General features: G+C 35.7%; 1 protein-coding gene across 1 annotated transcript in view; it reads right to left on the bottom strand.

Annotated features, from left to right (window-relative positions):
* Nucleotides 1-15,120, bottom strand: part of LOC128604027 (uncharacterized) — a 33,611-nt gene extending 18,491 nt beyond the window's left edge. Inside the window, exons 1-9 of the mRNA XM_053618798.1 lie at nt 15,075-15,120; nt 14,255-14,318; nt 13,651-13,882; nt 13,407-13,446; nt 13,122-13,166; nt 10,644-10,926; nt 909-1,048; nt 724-812; nt 539-613 (exon numbers count right to left, since the gene is read on the bottom strand). Of these exons, the coding sequence (XP_053474773.1) occupies nt 539-613; nt 724-812; nt 909-1,048; nt 10,644-10,926; nt 13,122-13,166; nt 13,407-13,446; nt 13,651-13,671 (693 nt within the window). The 5' untranslated portion in view covers nt 13,672-13,882; nt 14,255-14,318; nt 15,075-15,120. The remainder of the gene's footprint in view (nt 1-538; nt 614-723; nt 813-908; nt 1,049-10,643; nt 10,927-13,121; nt 13,167-13,406; nt 13,447-13,650; nt 13,883-14,254; nt 14,319-15,074) is intronic.
* Nucleotides 15,121-17,787: the final 2,667 nt, after the last annotated feature.

Here is a 17,787-nt window from a genome sequence, read left to right as displayed (position 1 = left end):
GATATCAGCAGATTATTGAAAAGGTTCCCATTTAGCTATTGTGACAAAACTTGAAATGAAAGTTCAGGGAAGGACCTCCAAGTATCTGATGCAATCTCACTCAAATTGGCTACCTGGGGGGTGCTGTTCATGTTCATAGGGGTCAGCTTTAAGTTCAAATAGCTGTTTCTCAGGAACCAAAATTCCAATCGAGCTGAATTTGGTGTGCGTTTTCTGCTAAAAAAAATGTCTGCCTTCTGCCAGTTGGCTTTCGGCAGGTAGGTTACACAACTAGCATTGGGCTATCTTCACAAAAATGTGATATGTGTAAGTATGTTCACATATGGTCTCTTTATTGTTCTATGAATCTTGACAAGAACTGGCCATTGGGGGTGCTATATGCAAGGAGTGTTTGGACCCCACAGATTGCCGCTTATGACTATATTACTATTAGTATTAGCAGTAGAAGTAGTTGAATTATTATTATTATTATTATTATTATTATTATTATTATTATTATTATTGCAGTAGTATTAGTGATATTTCCTACCGTTTTTTAAGTTTCAGTTTCCACCTCTGGTTCCTTTGTCCAACGGATCTGAAGCACTGATGGCTGGACATTCGCAGATATCATCTATGACGAATATATATATATATATATATATATATATATATATATATATATATATATATATATATATATATATATATTATATATATACCATACATGTCATAAACACAAACCTTTTGAAGAATTTTGTCCCTCACGGTAGGGTTCATGAGATCCTCACTGCTGTTAAACTTCAGTCTCAGAAATGCCCTCTTACTATGCACTAAAAAATTAGCAGTGTTGATATTTAGCAGTTGTTGTAAAACTTAATTTGACTTTAAATTTATATGAAATTGTGAACTGGATATAAAAGTGTAACCTGGAACCCCATAGACTTCCACTTCACAGAGCGTGAGAGCCTGGATAACATTGGGAATGATGATGTTCACATAACGACCCCTCATCTTGCAGGCGTAATTTGCAGAGGCACCAGCAGGGATGCTAGAGATAACGACACATCTGCAGAGAGAGAGAGAGAGAGAGAGAGAGAGAGAGAGAGAGAGATAAATGAGAGGAAATGTTTAAGTTAGTTTTATATATAAAATCCAAGGTTAATAATGTTTAATAAATCTGTTCTCACCCTGAAGTAAAATGCAGCCCTCAATTCTATAGACTTTTTCACTATGTGGTTACTATAAAGTACACACACACACACACACACACACACACACACACATAGAGAAAGAGAGAGATAGAGAGATAGAGAGAGAGAGAGAGAGAGAGAGAGAGAGAGAGAGAGACATATTGCAGTTTTCAACTACATTCCCATCTATTACAGAAATAATCTGTCTATGGGTATCATCCTTGTATAAGTTTAAATAATAGGACTAATGTGTTACAATGAGTGCATTCATATAAACCTGTGATTTGGCATGTAGCCAGAACTACTGTCAGTACTGCTGTTACAGAAAATTAATCTACACCTTCTGACCATTCAGATTTGAGAATTCAACAGCACTGTGGTATAAATTAGTACAATTCACTCCTTGTCAATTTACATGTCAGAATTACACAATTTGTACACTTTAAAATGTCCTTGCTAATCAGGTAAAGAACTGCAGTAATATATTTTATGTATATTTTCTGTAATAAGTTTCAATTTAAATGTTTGAGTTATACTTCAGTAAAATAAAGTGTACAGTACTTTAAAATCAGCAATACTAATCTTATGGGTGACTATTTAAAAGACTAAGTGATGTCATTCAAAATATTTCACAATATATTTCTTAAACAGATTTTTAAAAAGACTTTATATGCTTTATAATTATGTACATTACATTATGAACAATTTTACTGGAATGTTGTAAGGCCTTATTAAAGTTGTAAATACTTTCAAATATTTGTTACCAAATTGCAAAAACCTTATAAGCAGGAAGCTTTTTGAAATGTTAATAAAACTCTATAAACAAAGTCTTACTCTTTTATGCTATTTGTATATATTTTTAAATTTCACCTGGGGTTGTTGTTGCCGTTGTTGACCAAGGAGTTGCCAATGTGAATCTCAGCACCATTTATCCGTTCTGAACAGCAGTCGCCTCTGTTAGTGACGATTACACTGCTAATTTCATACACCGCCAACAAATCCACCCTCCACCATGGGTTATATTCAAAATTTGTGTGTGTACATGAGTAGGAATTCATGTTAGATGCTCTGTTGCCATCAATAGCAGAGTAAGCAGGGTAACTGGTAGAAGATTGTACTGCTATTCCTCCTAAGGCCACATTGACTGGAGGGAAAAAAGAAAAGAGAACATATTAATTTATTAGTGATATATATATATATATATATATATATATATATATATATATATATATATATATATATATATATATATATAATATAAACAGTGGCACAGACACACACGCACGCACGCAATGGGGTACAAATATCTGAGCACTAATGGAAATATGCATCTATAGTGGAAAATGCTTCTATTTTGCATTATTTTTTATTTATTTAATTCAGCAATTTTCATTAGAAATTATATTATTGACTACAACTTCAGTGAAAATTAGAATCTTTGAAATATTTACATGAATTTCTGAGACTCTTAATATTTAGTATGTCCCATTTTTGCTGTAATCACTCTGAACTCGAGCTGGCATGGACTTCAGAAGTTTGAGCAAAACCTTATAATCCATTTAAGATCACATCCATAGGAGTGTCATATGAACACATACTTCAATAGAAGAGATTAGACATTTGTATAATGCAGTTAACATGGTCAATATCACAAATGTATTTTACAATTAGGGACCTAGAAATAGTGCAGAATTGTCCATATTAAATATTCAAAATCTTGAACATTTACTTTCTTTGTTTTAAACATTTCAGAATTCTAAATCTTGTTTATTTCTAGATTTTCAATGTGGTCTCAGACATTTGGACCCCATGGTGTGTGTGTACATGTCTGTGTGTGTGTGTGTGTATATATATATATATATATATATATATATATAATATATTTCTGTATTTTAGTATAGTTTTACCTTCCAGATGGGTCGGTATCCACTGCAATGAGAAAATGCATATCCCTGTGCAAAAACATGATACATTTGATTATGTGTCTGCTTAGGGAGAGACGTAATAGGAATAACTTTTGATCGTATTTTTACAAAAATCTACAAAAGGTATTTTCATTTGAACTTGTTGTGTCAATTAATAAGAGATATTAAATCATTACAACACACTAACACTAGGTTGTTGTTTTTTGTTTGTTTGTTTGTTTGATATATTTAACTATACTTGAAATCAGTTTGATCCTTCAAATGAGAGTTTACCTAAAAATAGAAGCATGGGCCTCTGTGAATTCTCCATTTTCTGTTCAAATAGAAAGATAACTTTAGATTTACAACAGCACTCAATGAAGGGAAGGAAAGTAGTCAACTGAGAAAGCAATTTGGCATTCACCACTTAAGAATCAGACTTTTACTGTGTACTTCAATTTATATGAAGTGCATCAAATAGCAAATATATAATGCATTAAGCCAAATAAAGCCCCCGTTTAGAGAGATTTCTTACCTTGCTCAACATCCTCGTCATCTTTTTGACCCATGAAACTCTGAGCTGTCCACTTGGTGTATCACTAAATGAATAAGTAGTTTATTTAAAAGTCAAATGCACTTTGTGCTTCACAAATGCAAATAAGTTTGCCTCAAACGACAGTCTATAACAAAGTTTTTTTAAAAAAAACATGAAGAAAAAATCTTCCATTTAGGTTTTATACACATTTGTACACCAGACATAAATTGATTATAAATCAATTTATGTCTGGTGACATAAATTGATTTATGTCACCAGAATGAAATGAAATTGATTTAAGACATAAATCATGTTGCATAAAAGTTATACCTATATTATGTATTTCTGTATGTGTGGTGCAAAAGCAAAAATGTCATGCTAAAACTGATGTGATGGATCACCCAGAATTCCTTGTGGTCATCTGATGATACATTAATTGTTGTTTCTCCTTCAAAAGATGAACATTGTTTAATTGACGTTCAGAGTTGAGCTTTTCATTTCTCGCTATGAGACACATCAGAACTGTTAAAATACATTTTAAGAGGAAATTGTTCTCAAAAAATAAGATTAGACAACAACATAATATACATTACTAATTCTACACAACATTCACATTCATATTGTGGTCATTCTTTTTATATATATATATATATATATATATATATATATATATATATATATATATATATATATATATATATATAATATATAGTAATGGTAAAGCAACCAGTTAGGCGATAAATGAATGAGACATTATTATTATTATTATTATTATTGCAGTAGTAGTAGTGATATTTCCTACCGTTTTTTAAGTTTCAGTTTCCACCTCTGGTTCCTTTGTCCAACGGATCTGAAGCACTGATGGCTGGACATTCGCAGATATCATCTATGACGAATATATATATATATATATATATATATATATATATATATATATATATATATATATATATATACCATACATGTCATAAACACAAACCTTTTGAACAATTTTGTCCCTCACGGTAGGGTTCATGAGATCCTCACTGCTGTTAAACTTCAGTCTATTATTTTTTTCAGTCTATTATTATTTATTTATTTTTTAAAATATAATTTTAACTGTTGAAGCATACATAATTAAATGTTAATGGCAGTGGTTGTTTCAGTGTTGTAACACTGTGTAAAGTGCCTTGAATCCAATTTCATCGGCTTTATCCATCCTCAAGACTTTTTTAGGAAAATTAGTATTTTGAATAAGTTTTGCATTAGTCTACTCAGTTGTGTCGTATCTTGTTTGTTTTTGCAGGATGTGTTGGGAAAGGAACTAAGCTAATTCATGTGCCAGCAGCACAATTAATAAAATTATGCAGATACAGGTAAGAGCTTCAGTTAGTATTCACATCAAACATTACTATGGTGAAGAAGTATGATCTCAATGATCTCAGTGATATTGGTATAGTTGTTAGTGCTTGAAAAGCAGGTTTGAGAATTTTTAGAAACTAATCACACACAGACCTCCTTTCTTCATCCACAGCTGATGTTCGACCACACCCCCTTTGCCACAAGTATTTTTCCTAAAAGTGTTTGTAGTAGGCCAAATCACTTTACCCAACGTTAATTTTTTATACTCTCTCTCTCTCTCTCTCTCTCTCTCTCTCTTGGTCTCTCTTTTCTCACTCTCTCTATTTCACAACAACCCAGAGTAGGTCTTCCACCAAGAGTCATTGGCTGTGTAAGGAGGCTATTAGTCAGTGAGGCTAATGATCAGAACTTTATCAGTGTAAATCCTACACTTAATAGCATTCAAAACAGTGTTACTATGAATGCAGACTTTAATACACTGAAGACACACTATTAACATCACATAAATGCATATAAATAAAACTGGTTTCACTTTGAGCACGTTTTACATGTTTCCCTATATTCTTTTGAATGTCCATGGAATAAAATAAAATATCAGATGCCATGATTTTACCTTCTGCCATCATTCACACATTTGAATGACCGTGTAATATGAAACAATGTGATAACATGAAATTAAAAATTACCTTATATGGCTATGGGCATTGTTTTGACTCAGGACAGCTGTCATTTGCTGCTATGTTGATGCCGTACAAAACAACACTTCGCCTTCATGCTGAGAGGAAGCTAATGGTTGAGAGGCAGGAATTTGGCCAATAGCTGAACAGGGCACCTCTTTCATGTCATCAACACTATGTGCTGGGGATTAAATTGATTCACACCAGCATTTATCATCTGCAAATGGATGGGCTGGTCAAACAGTTTAATCAAATAGTTAAAAACATGATTCATAAGTTCGTTCACAACAATGCACGGAATTGGGATAAGTAGCTAGAGCACCTGTTATTTGCAGTGTGAGGGTCCTGCAAGCCTCCACAGGGTTTTCTCTCTTCGAGTTATTGTACTGGCAGAAGCCTCGTGGCATGCCCGACGTCATTTGGGAAAATTGGGAGGAAAAGTAAGAATGAAATTCAACGTTTTTGAACTGAGAGTAAAACTCCACACTTTAAGTCATATAACACAGGAGAATTTGCTACAGGTGCAAGAATGTCAATTCCAGCTGCATAACAGGGGTACTCGGCTATGAGAGTTTGCACCGGGAGATAAAGTGCTCATCTTGCTACCCATGTCAAGCTCGAAATTACTCGCCAAGTGGCAAGGGCCATGTGAGGTCACACAGACGGTTGGTGATGTCGACTATGAGGTAAGGCATATGGATAGAAGTGGGGTGCAGCAGGTGTATCACCTTAACCTCCTTAAACCATAAAGGGAGGCAGTTCCTGTGGCTTTGTCGACAGTTGTTCCAGAGAGGGAGGAGCTAGGACCAGAGGTGAATCTAAAAACGGTTGCTCAATCCACCTCATCCTCCTGCTGGGACCATCTCTTTCCATCCAAAATCATGGACAGTAATAAATTGGAGGTGAAGTTTTCTGACATGTTCTTGCCTCTGCCCAGTCACACTAATCTTATAGAGCACCACATAAAGATGACCCCAGGGGTGGTGGTAGGCAGCCATATGCAGCCCACTGTAACTGCAGCAGCCCGATGGTTTTGGTGCCCAAAACGGAACGGGACGGTCCGTTTTTGTATGTTTTGTGTGTCTTGTGTGATGACATTATTATCTACTGCTTCTCTGTAGCGCTAACAGTCAGCAGGCTAGTGCTGGCTCAGGTAGCCTAGAAATGTGCATAGAAAGTGTTCAGCTCATCACCCATAGAACAGTCAACTTTCACCACTGTGGTGGATTTGCCTCCAAAGGCGCTGATTGTCCTCAGTCTCTGCCACATGCGTCAGAAGTCATTGAGTTGGAAATGAGACTGCAGCCTCTCCGTGTACCGGAGTTTAGCGGCTTTCACTGCACAGTGGAGAGCATTGCATGCTGCTTTCGACTCGCTCATGCTCCCCAACATTAGCCCTGCACTGTTCATGGCTGTGTGCACATTCACCATGTCTCGGATCATATTATCCACCCATGGTTTCTGATTTGAGAAAGTCCTTATTGTGACAGTATATGTTGTATCCTCAAGTAGCATGCTAACAAAGATAATTGCTACTCATTGATATAAACTCACTGACATCACAGGCTCACAGGGCAGGTAGAATGGATGGCACATCATAGACAGATGTTCCAGGTGAGGCGAGCAGGAACGCGACAGAGTGGTAATGTTCCTGGGGTTGTTCCATTTGTTGTTGACCATGAAACAAACCCTTCGACCTCTGGATTTACTGGCCTCCACTGTTCTGTCCATCCATAGAATGGAGAAGTTATTAGACGGCGTTACAGCTGGGTCCATTACCAAGCGGGTCAACCATGTTTCAGACAGACACAGTGTGTTACAGTCTTTGACGTCCTGTTGGAATCTTATCCTGGCTCTGAGATCGTCCATCTTGTTCTCAAAGTCTGGACATTAGCGAGCAGAATACTGGGCAGGGAAGGACTATGTGCCTTGTTCCTCAGCTTGTTGTGAACCCCAGCGCATTTCTCTCTGTCCTTCTTTTTCCATCGCCTCCAGGGAGGACTCTGACTATGTCAGATGGCCACAGTGGGTTGGTGTCACGATCTCCCCATAAGGCAGTGTGCTTGGAGAGCCAGAGGACGCGCGCGTGCACGAGCAAGGTGCACAAGTGCTCAGCGAGCGCCCGCTCTACGAATATTGACAAATGTGACAGTGTTTACTATGGACACATGCGTTTGTTTTGTTTCTGTTCTGTCTCCTCCCTGTTCTGTCATTGGTTCTTGTTCGAGGGTATGTCTTCATTCTTTTCAGCTGCCAGCACTTAACGCTGATTATGTTCGGGATATATACGGCTCGCTTCCCTGTACACCTCACGGAGTATTATAGTTAATATAGTTCGATAGTAGTTCGTTTATGTCACGTACCCCGATATATTTAGTTAGTTTAAAGTTAGATTAGTTTACTTAGACCACGCTATTGTTTTGAGCTCCCAGTTCCAAGTCATAGCTTCATGTTTCATGTCTCGTGTTTTTACCCTGTTTTCTGTGACCGCGACTTCGATTCATGCCTAACCCTGTATATGCCTGTTTGCCGATCGCCCGACCCACTGCCTGTTTTTGACTACGCATCTGTTTCAAGTTTTGGATTTGTCTGCCTGCCTCTTCAATAAAGCTCTTAACTGCAATTGTTTCTGCCTCCGTTCCCGATTCATGACACTTGGTGGATAAAACGTCGTGAAATAGGGGAGTATAGTGGTTACCGATGTTCAAAAGTGTTCTGTTGTCATACGTGATCAGTGCAGATGTTGTGTGTAAAAATGAGAGAGTAGAAGTAGGTAGAAAAGTAAATAAAAGCACAGTCTAAGTGGAGCGACCGGGACAGAGTCTGGACATGGAAGCGCTGTCTTGGATAGCGTGACCACTTTAGTAATGGCTGCCAGTTCCAGCAGAACATGATAAAACTCCAAAGTCACTAAACAGCACAGCACCCCCTCTACTGAAGTTTGCACTGAACTCTGTGTTTGTGACTTCTTCCCGAGCTCGGACAAGAGGATAATTCAGCGACTACAGGGTCCAAATTCTGGTTCTGTGACTGGTATTGGACAAGAACGTAATAGTAATGTTTGATAATAATAATAATAATAATAATAATAATAATAATAATAATAATCATGCTTTTAATAACGGTGGCATGCCCTTACAAAAGGATTTCATTTGAAAATTAATTTGGGTGCCAGGTAGAATTAGGTCTACCAAAAACACAAGAATTTAAACCAGGATAACTCATAAGCCACCAGTTACACAAAAATAAATGTGAAGTCATGGATAAATGTAAAGTCATTAATCAATACGAGTCATGGTGGACTCGTATTGAACTAGAACATTTTTTTCCTTCTCTGGATCCAGACAGGTTGGGATGAACGTGCATACTGATGGGCGCAAATGTGTAACAAAATTTATAACATTTTTGACATGTTTTATGGATTTTCTTGTTGTTATTCTGTCTCTCACTGTTCAAATAAACCTACCATTAAAATTATAGACTGATCATTTCTTTGTCAGTGGGCAAACGTACAAAATCAGCAGGGGATCAAATACTTCTTTCCCTCACTGTACATGATCTCAGCACTTTCTGTGTTTTAAACATCCTTCCAACTATACCAAATTTCAAAATATCATGTTTTCTATTATCTTGGCGTCCCACTCACTCTCACCCACTCTCAACTTTCACCAACCACTGATAACTCACATAACTTAACATTCAATAAATTAAATGCAAAAAATACAAAAAAAAGCAAACTCGCGAAAAACTTTGGCAAAATGCCAAACCGGTCTCACGCCCTCCACACACCACGCTCATTCCTCCATCGCTCATGTGCAGAGAGAGAGTTTTAATAAGTTAGTTTTACATCTTAAATCAAAAGTTAATAATGCTTAATAAACCTGTCACAACCCTGAAGTTGATTATTTTCATACCAGAGTGTGCAGAAGAATTGTGTGTTTTATTAAAAAATGACACATCATACTTTTTCTCAGTTTACAGTCATGTTTAATGTTGCAGAACGCCTGTGAGGCAAGTTAGTTTCTGTTATCCGTTACATTATAGCAGCTATAAACAGTCATTCACATCACCCTCTCTATTTTCTCTCCCCTGAAGTTAATAAGAAAAATGCAACCCTCCATTTTAAAAGCTTTCTCATGAAAGAAAAAACAAACCTTTCTAAGTAAACCCTTCTGTGCTTCACACTGTGTCACTAATCATTCTAAGGCATAGAAGGATTCACCATTGACAGGAGGGAAGATGAGAAAATTTACCATGTAGCTAAGTTACTATGTAGTTACTATAACTTACATACACACACACACACACAGAGAGAGAGAGAGAGAGAGAGAGAGAGAGAGAGAGAGAGAGAGAGAGACATATTGCAGTATTCTACTATATTCTTACCTATTAGAGAAATAATCTGTTTATGGGTATTATCTCCCTCCCATGTCCTTGTATAAGTTTTAATTATAGGACTAACATGTTACAACGAGTGCATTCATATAAACCTGTGATTTGGCATGTAGTCAGAACTACTGTCAGTAAGTAGTAATTCAGTCCTTGTCAATTTACATGTCGGAATTACACAATTTGTAAAACTTAAAATGTCCTTGCTAATCAGGTAAAGAACTGCTGAAATATATTTTATGTACATTTTCTTATACGTAAATATAAAGTGTAAAATACTTTAAAATCAGCAATACTAATCTTATGATTGACTATTTAAAAGACTAATCGATGTCATTAAAATATATCACAATATATTTCTTAAACAGCTTTTTACAAAGACTTTATATACTTTATAATTATGTACATTACATTATGAACAATTTTACTGGAATGTTGTAATGCCTTATTAAAGTTGTAAATACTTTCAAATATTTGTTACCAAATTGCAAAGTCTTATATGCAGCAAGCTTTTTGAACTGTTAATAAAACTCTATAAATAACCTCTCACTCTTTTATGCTGATAAAAATGTTTTTAAAAAATTGTTAAAAATTGTTTATAAAAATGTATTTTTAAAAATTTCACCTGGGGTTATTGTTGCCGTTGTTGACCAAGGAGTTGCCAATGTGAATCTCAGCACCATTTATCCGTTCTGAACAGCAGTCCCCTCTGTTAGTGACGATTACACTGCTAATTTCATACACCACCAACAAATCCACCCTCCACCATGGGTTATATTCAAAATTTGTGTTTGTACATGAGTGGTGATAAGCGTTAGAGTCTCTGTTGCCATCAATAGCAAAGTAAGCGGGGTAATAGTTATCGTATACAGAAGATTGTGTTTCTATTCCTCCTAAGGCCACATTGACTGAAGGGGAGAACATGTTTATTATATATATATATATATATATATATATATATATTTATATATATATATATATATATATATATATATATATATATATATATATATATATATATATATATATATTAGAGATGCACAGATGATATTAGGCTATTTTTCATGCTATGGGCTATCGGCCGACAGTTTAAAAACATCCAGTGATCAGAGCCGATTATGTCCTGCCATTAAAAAGAATGTGGGAAAACACATTGATTGCGTGTTGTGTGTAAAGAAGATGTCTCTTGTGTGGAATGATGACAAAACTGTAGTTTGTAAGCTCTGCACCACTAAAATTTTACACTGAAAGTGAGCAGCAGTGAGTTTTGGCGTCGAGTCTAATTTATTTTATTGTCCCCCCACGCTGCTTGCTCACCCTCATGCTGAATTAAAGGGCCAATACACCATTGAAAGATTTAAATGAAGATGACTTGACAAAAAGGTAGCTATATATTGCACAGAAAAATATATTTGTATATTAGTATATTACATATCCAGTTAATGTTAATATATAAAAAAGTTTATATAATATATTACCAGTTTGATGTTCAATGATGAAGTAGCAATGCTTTTGTTTGTGGTGAGTGAATGTGAGACTATCAGGAGGTTTTTTAGACTTTAGTCAATGTTAATATGAATTAATAACATTCAATAAATTAAGAAATCTTAATTTAATCCCCAGAATTTAGTTCATGTGTTAATGTTAATTTGAGTAATATGTTTTCTGTTTATGAGACCAGTTACTGTCAAACATCTTGTTGAAATGGAGAGAATAAGTTTTTATTTGCATTTATTTCAAAATTCTTTTAAATTAATTATTATTAATTCATAAGAAGGCATAAAAGGCAGAACTATCAGTATCAGTTATCGGTATTGGCTGATATCACTCTGAATAATCGGTTATCAGTATCGGCAGAGAAATTTAGTATCTGTGCATCTCTAACATAGATAGGTTATATATTTACACTACCACTCAAAAGTTTAGCAACACTCACTTTGCCCTCCCACGCACATTTTAGAATAATAATAAAGTCATCAAAACTCTCAAATAATACAAATGGAAAAATGAGAATTATGTTGTGATAAAAAATCCAAAATAATCAAAATTATTTTATATTTTAGCATCCTCAAAGTAGACACCCTTTTTGCCTAGAATTTCCAGAAATATATTCTTGGAATTTTCTCAACCAATTTCATGAGGAATCATCCTGAGTTGCTTTTTAAACAGGATTAAAGGAGTTCCCACCTATGCTGGACACTTATTGGCTGCTTTTCTGAATATTTCACTCCAAATCATCCATTTAAAAGAATGGGGTTTTTTTTTTTTTTGTAAATAAAATGTTCATTTTCTAATGAAAGAAATTAATATGTTGGCAGAATTAAATTTTTGGGTACACACCGATTTCAAACATTTAATCATACACCTTCAGATCAAAAGATCATGAGAAACATTTCAGTCAAGTGTCTCCAAACTTTTAACCGGTAGTGTGTGCACACACACACACACACACACACACACACACAAACACACACACACACACACACACACACACACACACACACACACACACACACACATACACAGTGGGGTACAAATATCTGAGAGCACCAGTGGAAAATGTTTCTATTTTGCATTATTTTTTATTCATTTTAATCCTGCAATTTTCATTCAAAATTATATTACTGACTACAACTTCTGTGAAAAGTAGAATCTTTGAAATATTTACATGAATTTCTGAGTTTCTTAATGTTTAGTATGTCCCCTTTTTGCTGTAATGACTGTGAACTCGAGCTGGCATGGACTCCACAAGTTTGTGCAATACCTTATAATCCATTTAAGATCACATCCATAGGAGTGTCGTATGAACACATACTTCAATAGAAGAGATTAGACATTTGTACATTGCAGTTAACATGGTTAATATCACAAATGTGCTTTACAATTAGGGACCTAGAAATAGTGCAGAATTGTCAATATTATATATTCAAAATCTTGAACATTTTCTTTCTTTTATTTAAACATTTCAGAATTCTAAATCCTGTTTATTTACAGATTTTCATTGTGGTCTCTGATATTTGAACCCCATGGTGTGTATATATATGTACATGTGTGTATATGTATATATGTAAGTATTTATTTCTGTATTTTAGTATAGTCTTACCTTCCTCATGGGTCAGCATCCACTGCAATGAGAAAATGCATAATCCTGTGCAAAAACATGCAATCTAAAATTATACATTTGATTATGTGTCTGCTTGGGGAGAGACATAATAGGAATAACTTTTGATTGGTATTTTTACAAAAATCTACAAAAGGTATTAAATCATTATTACTGTAATGCAATGATATAACACTAGATTTTTGTGGGTTTTTTTTTTTTTTGGTTGTTGTTTGTTTGTTTTAGCTATACTTGAAATCAGTTTGATCCCTTCAAATGAGAGTTTACCTAAAAATAGAAGCATGGGCCTCTGTGAATTCTCCATTTTCTGTTTAAATATAAAGATAACAACTTTAGATTTACAATAACACTCAATGAAGAAAAGGAAAGTAGCCAACTGAGAAAGCAATTTGGCATTCACCACTTAAGAATCAGACTTTTACTGTGTACTTCAATTTATATGAAGTGCATCATATAGCAAATATATAATGCATTAAGCCAAATAAAGCCCCCGTTTAGAGAGATTTCTTACCTTGCTCAACATCCTCGTCATCTTTTTGACCCTTTAAACTCTGAGCTGTCCACTTGGTGTATCACTAAATGAATTATGTAGTTTATTTAAAAGTCAAATGCACTTTGTGCTTCACAAATGCAAATAAGTTTGCCTCAAACGCCAGTCTATAACAAAGTTAGGTTAAAACTGACGTGATGGATCACCCAGCATTCCCTTTGGTCATCTGATGACACATTAATTGTTGTTTCTCCTTTAAGAGATGAATATTGTTAAACTGACTTTCAGAGTTAAGAGGTTTTCATTTCTAGCAATGAGACACAGAATCTTTAATGTGACAAAACATTAATAACATCTCCACTTGAACTGTTAAAATGTGCAGATTCATTGTATTTTAAGAGGAAGCTGTTCTTAAAAAAAATTAATAATAGACACCAGGATAATATTTCTTAATAATAGCACATAATATTCATGTGCTAATAATATTCATTAACATTGAATTGACTTAATTCAAATGCGTACGATTCCATGTGATTGAATTGAGTTACATTAACACCGTTTGTACATCCATGATTTGACATTACATTCTAAATGCCCTGAATAAAATCAAAATCTGGACTCTCACCTGAGCTGACGATCAAACCCAAGTTGCTGCCATTTTGCTCCGGCCATATTACCACTGTGCTAATCTATCACACACATTTTAATCATGTTAATTTAAATACTATACTTATAATACCCGTCAGTGCCAACAACCCCACAAGATTTCATAATGTTATAGCTTTACATTAATACTACATGAATTGATCACGCTCACTTTACATAATTCAATCTTGTAATTAGAAACTGGTTTAAGTTAAGTTTAACATAAGCAGTGAAATCATGTTTTGATGAGAATGTAATATTTTTATGTAAACTATACATCATATTTTTTTCCTATATCTAACCTACCACATGTTCCATGTTTTTTTAAACATTGTAATTGTAAAGTAACATAATAATAATAATAATAATAATAATAATAATAATAATAATAATAATGGTGATTTCAGTGGTGGTAACACTGTATAAAGTGTCTTGAATCCAATTTCAGGTGTTTTGGCCTTCTTCAAGAATTATTTTAGGAAAAATAGTATTTTGAATACATTTTGCATTAGGCTACTCAAAGTTGCAGGAGTGCCGACCTTATTTGCTTCTGCAGGATGTATATGAAAAAGAACTAAGCTTATTCATGTGGCAGTTGCGCAACGCATAAAATCATGCAGATACAGGTAAGTATTTCAGTAAGCTTCAGTTAATATTCACATCAAACATCAGAATCTCAGTGATGATGGTATGAATGTTGGTGCCAGACGAGCTGGTTTGAGAATTTTAGAGGCTGGTCTGGGATTTTCACAGACAGCAATCTCTTGAGTTTACACAGAATGGTGGAGAAAAACAAACACCTTTTGATGAGAGAGGTCAGAGGAGAATGGCCAGACTGGTTCGAGCTGACAGAAAGGCTACAATTACAATAATTCTTTACAAGTGAGCGAGCAGAAAACCCTCTTGCAACATACATCAAATCAAATGAGGTGGCTAAGCTACAACCATATTAGGTTCCACTCCTGTCTGTGAGCCAAGAACAGGAATCTGAGGCTAGAGTGGGCGTGGACTCACTGGAACTGGATTTGATGAATCTTGATTTCTGTTGTGGCATTAAAATTATAGAATGATCATTTCTTTGTCAGTGGGCAAACGTACAAAATCAGCAGGGGATCAAATACTTTTTTCCCTCACTGTAGATGATAGGGTCAGACATTGGCATCAGCAGCATGAATCTGCCTTGTGTCAACAGTCCAGGCTGCTGCTGGTGGTATAATGGTGTGTGGACTGTTTTCTTTCTACTATGTGATCCTATGTGAACCTTTGATTTCAGCATATGGTGTGACCCCCTTGGTCAGAAATAACTGAAACTAAACATTTTCACTGTGTTTACTGTTGATCAGTCCGGCACATCGACTTGTAAGAATATTAGCCCGTTCCTCAGTACAGAACAGCTTCAACTCTGGGATGTTGGTGATTTTCCACACATGAATTGCTTGCTTGAGGTTCTTCCACAACATTTGCATGACCCGGGGTGGCTGTGGCTCAGGTGGTAGAGAGGGTTGTCCACTAATGGTTGGGTTGGCGGTTTGATTCCTGGCCACATGACTCCCCATGCTGAAGTGTCCTTGGGCAAGACAATGAACCCCAAGTTGCTCCTGATGGCAAGTTAGCGCCTTGCATGGCAGCTCTGCTACCATTGTTGTGTGTGTAAATGGGTGAATGAGACACAGTGTAAAGTACTATTTACTTACTCTTGAGATTCAGTTCACAGACAGATGTCCTGAAATTTTCCTTTAGGATTCACTGGTGTAATTCAGAATTCATTGTTCCATCAATTATTGCAAGGTTCTTATAAGTAAGGGTTCTTATGCTGGAATGTAGTGTTTGCTTTCTCCAAACATAACACTTCTTATTTACAACAAAAGGTTATATTTTTCAATACACAAAACATTTTCCAAAAGACTTTGCCACGTAATCATTAGCAAACTGCAGATGGGCAGCAATGTTCTTTTTGGAGAGCAGTGGCTTTCTCCTTGCACCACTGTAATTCACACCATTGTTGTTCAGTGTTCTCCTGATGGGGAACTCATCCAATTAGCCAATGTGAGAGAGGCCTTTGTTTGCTTAAAAGTTACCCTGGGTTCCTTTGTAACCTCAGGGACTTTTACATGTCTCACTTTTCACGTGATTTTGGTTGGTTTCTAATAAACATACTAGGTTCTCTTTTTTGATTAAATTACAGCTAATAGTAACTAGTGACCTAGAAGTATTAAGTGTAATTTATACACTAGCCAAATGTTAACCGCAACCCCGCACCCCCACCCTACCCCCCTCCATTTAATAGTTATTGTTGAAATTAAATGATCTGGCAGCCCGAAATTCAGGTCTCGCCCTCAGCACTTACTGTAGAACAACGGTGCTATAGAGGCTTTATCTCTCTCTCTCTCTCTCTCTCTCTCTCTCTCTCTCTGTCTCTCTGTCACACACACACACACACACACACACACACACCCACACATACACACACACACACACACACACACACACACACACACACACTAAATGTTAACTTGGTTATAAGTTTATAACTTATAACCTTGGTACCCAAAGGTTCCCCATTTCTAATGTAATTTAATCTTTTAATGTAAGTTAGTTCCTTTTAACTTTCTGCCAGATCAACAAAATATTTTTATCTGTCAGACAGTGAGATGGCAATATATTGATGGGTATGGAAGGCCTCAATGGGACATTTTGTATTAGTAGTGTAAAACATATGCATTGGCTTACATATTAGTAGACATATGCAAATTAAAAAATATATATGTAGGAAACACTTAAGAGACATCTATATGTAACAATAAAAGGTAGGAATGGGATAGGCTGACTTAAACATCTAGTTATCTAGTTGGCGACTGTGGCTCAGGTGGTAGAGCAGATTGTCTAATCGTAGGGTTGGCGGTTTGATTCTTGGCCCACATGACTCGTGTCCTTGGGTAAGACACTGAACCACAAGTTGCTCCCGATGGCAAGTTAGCACCTTGAATGGCAGCTCTGCTACCATTGGTGTGAGAACGGGTGAATGGGAAACAGTGTAAAACGCTTTGTAGATCTGCAAAGGTTAAAAAAGCACTATATAAGTGCAGACAATTAGTTATATCAATATTTGTGTAGGAAAGTTCCTCATATTCAGAGTTGGGCTAGGCAGGTGCTCAAGTTGCTATGATTTAATAAAGCAGCATGTCAGTTACATTTATGTTTTTACATAAGAAGTCAGTGACAGTGCATATACACTATAAAGAAAACGTCTGGGTTACGCACGTAACTAGCAAACTAGTGACTACATTTCCCATCCTGCATTGCGGCCTACAAACATGGCCACCATGGACTACACTTCCCACACACACACGTTTACCTTTTTCAGAATTCTAATCGCACACCTGTTTCCAATCTCACACATACTCACACCACTGTATATAAGAGACTGTTCAAACACTATGACTTTGCGTTGTATTGAGTGTATTCTCGTTACCAAGCAGTTGTTCCTCGTTTCTCGGTTTGATTCATTTTATT

This window comes from Ictalurus furcatus, chromosome 29, assembly GCF_023375685.1.
Source record: "Ictalurus furcatus strain D&B chromosome 29, Billie_1.0, whole genome shotgun sequence".
Lineage (NCBI taxonomy): Eukaryota > Metazoa > Chordata > Actinopteri > Siluriformes > Ictaluridae > Ictalurus > Ictalurus furcatus.
Note: the sequence above shows the minus strand (reverse complement) of the source record. Positions and strands in the feature narration are given on the sequence as shown.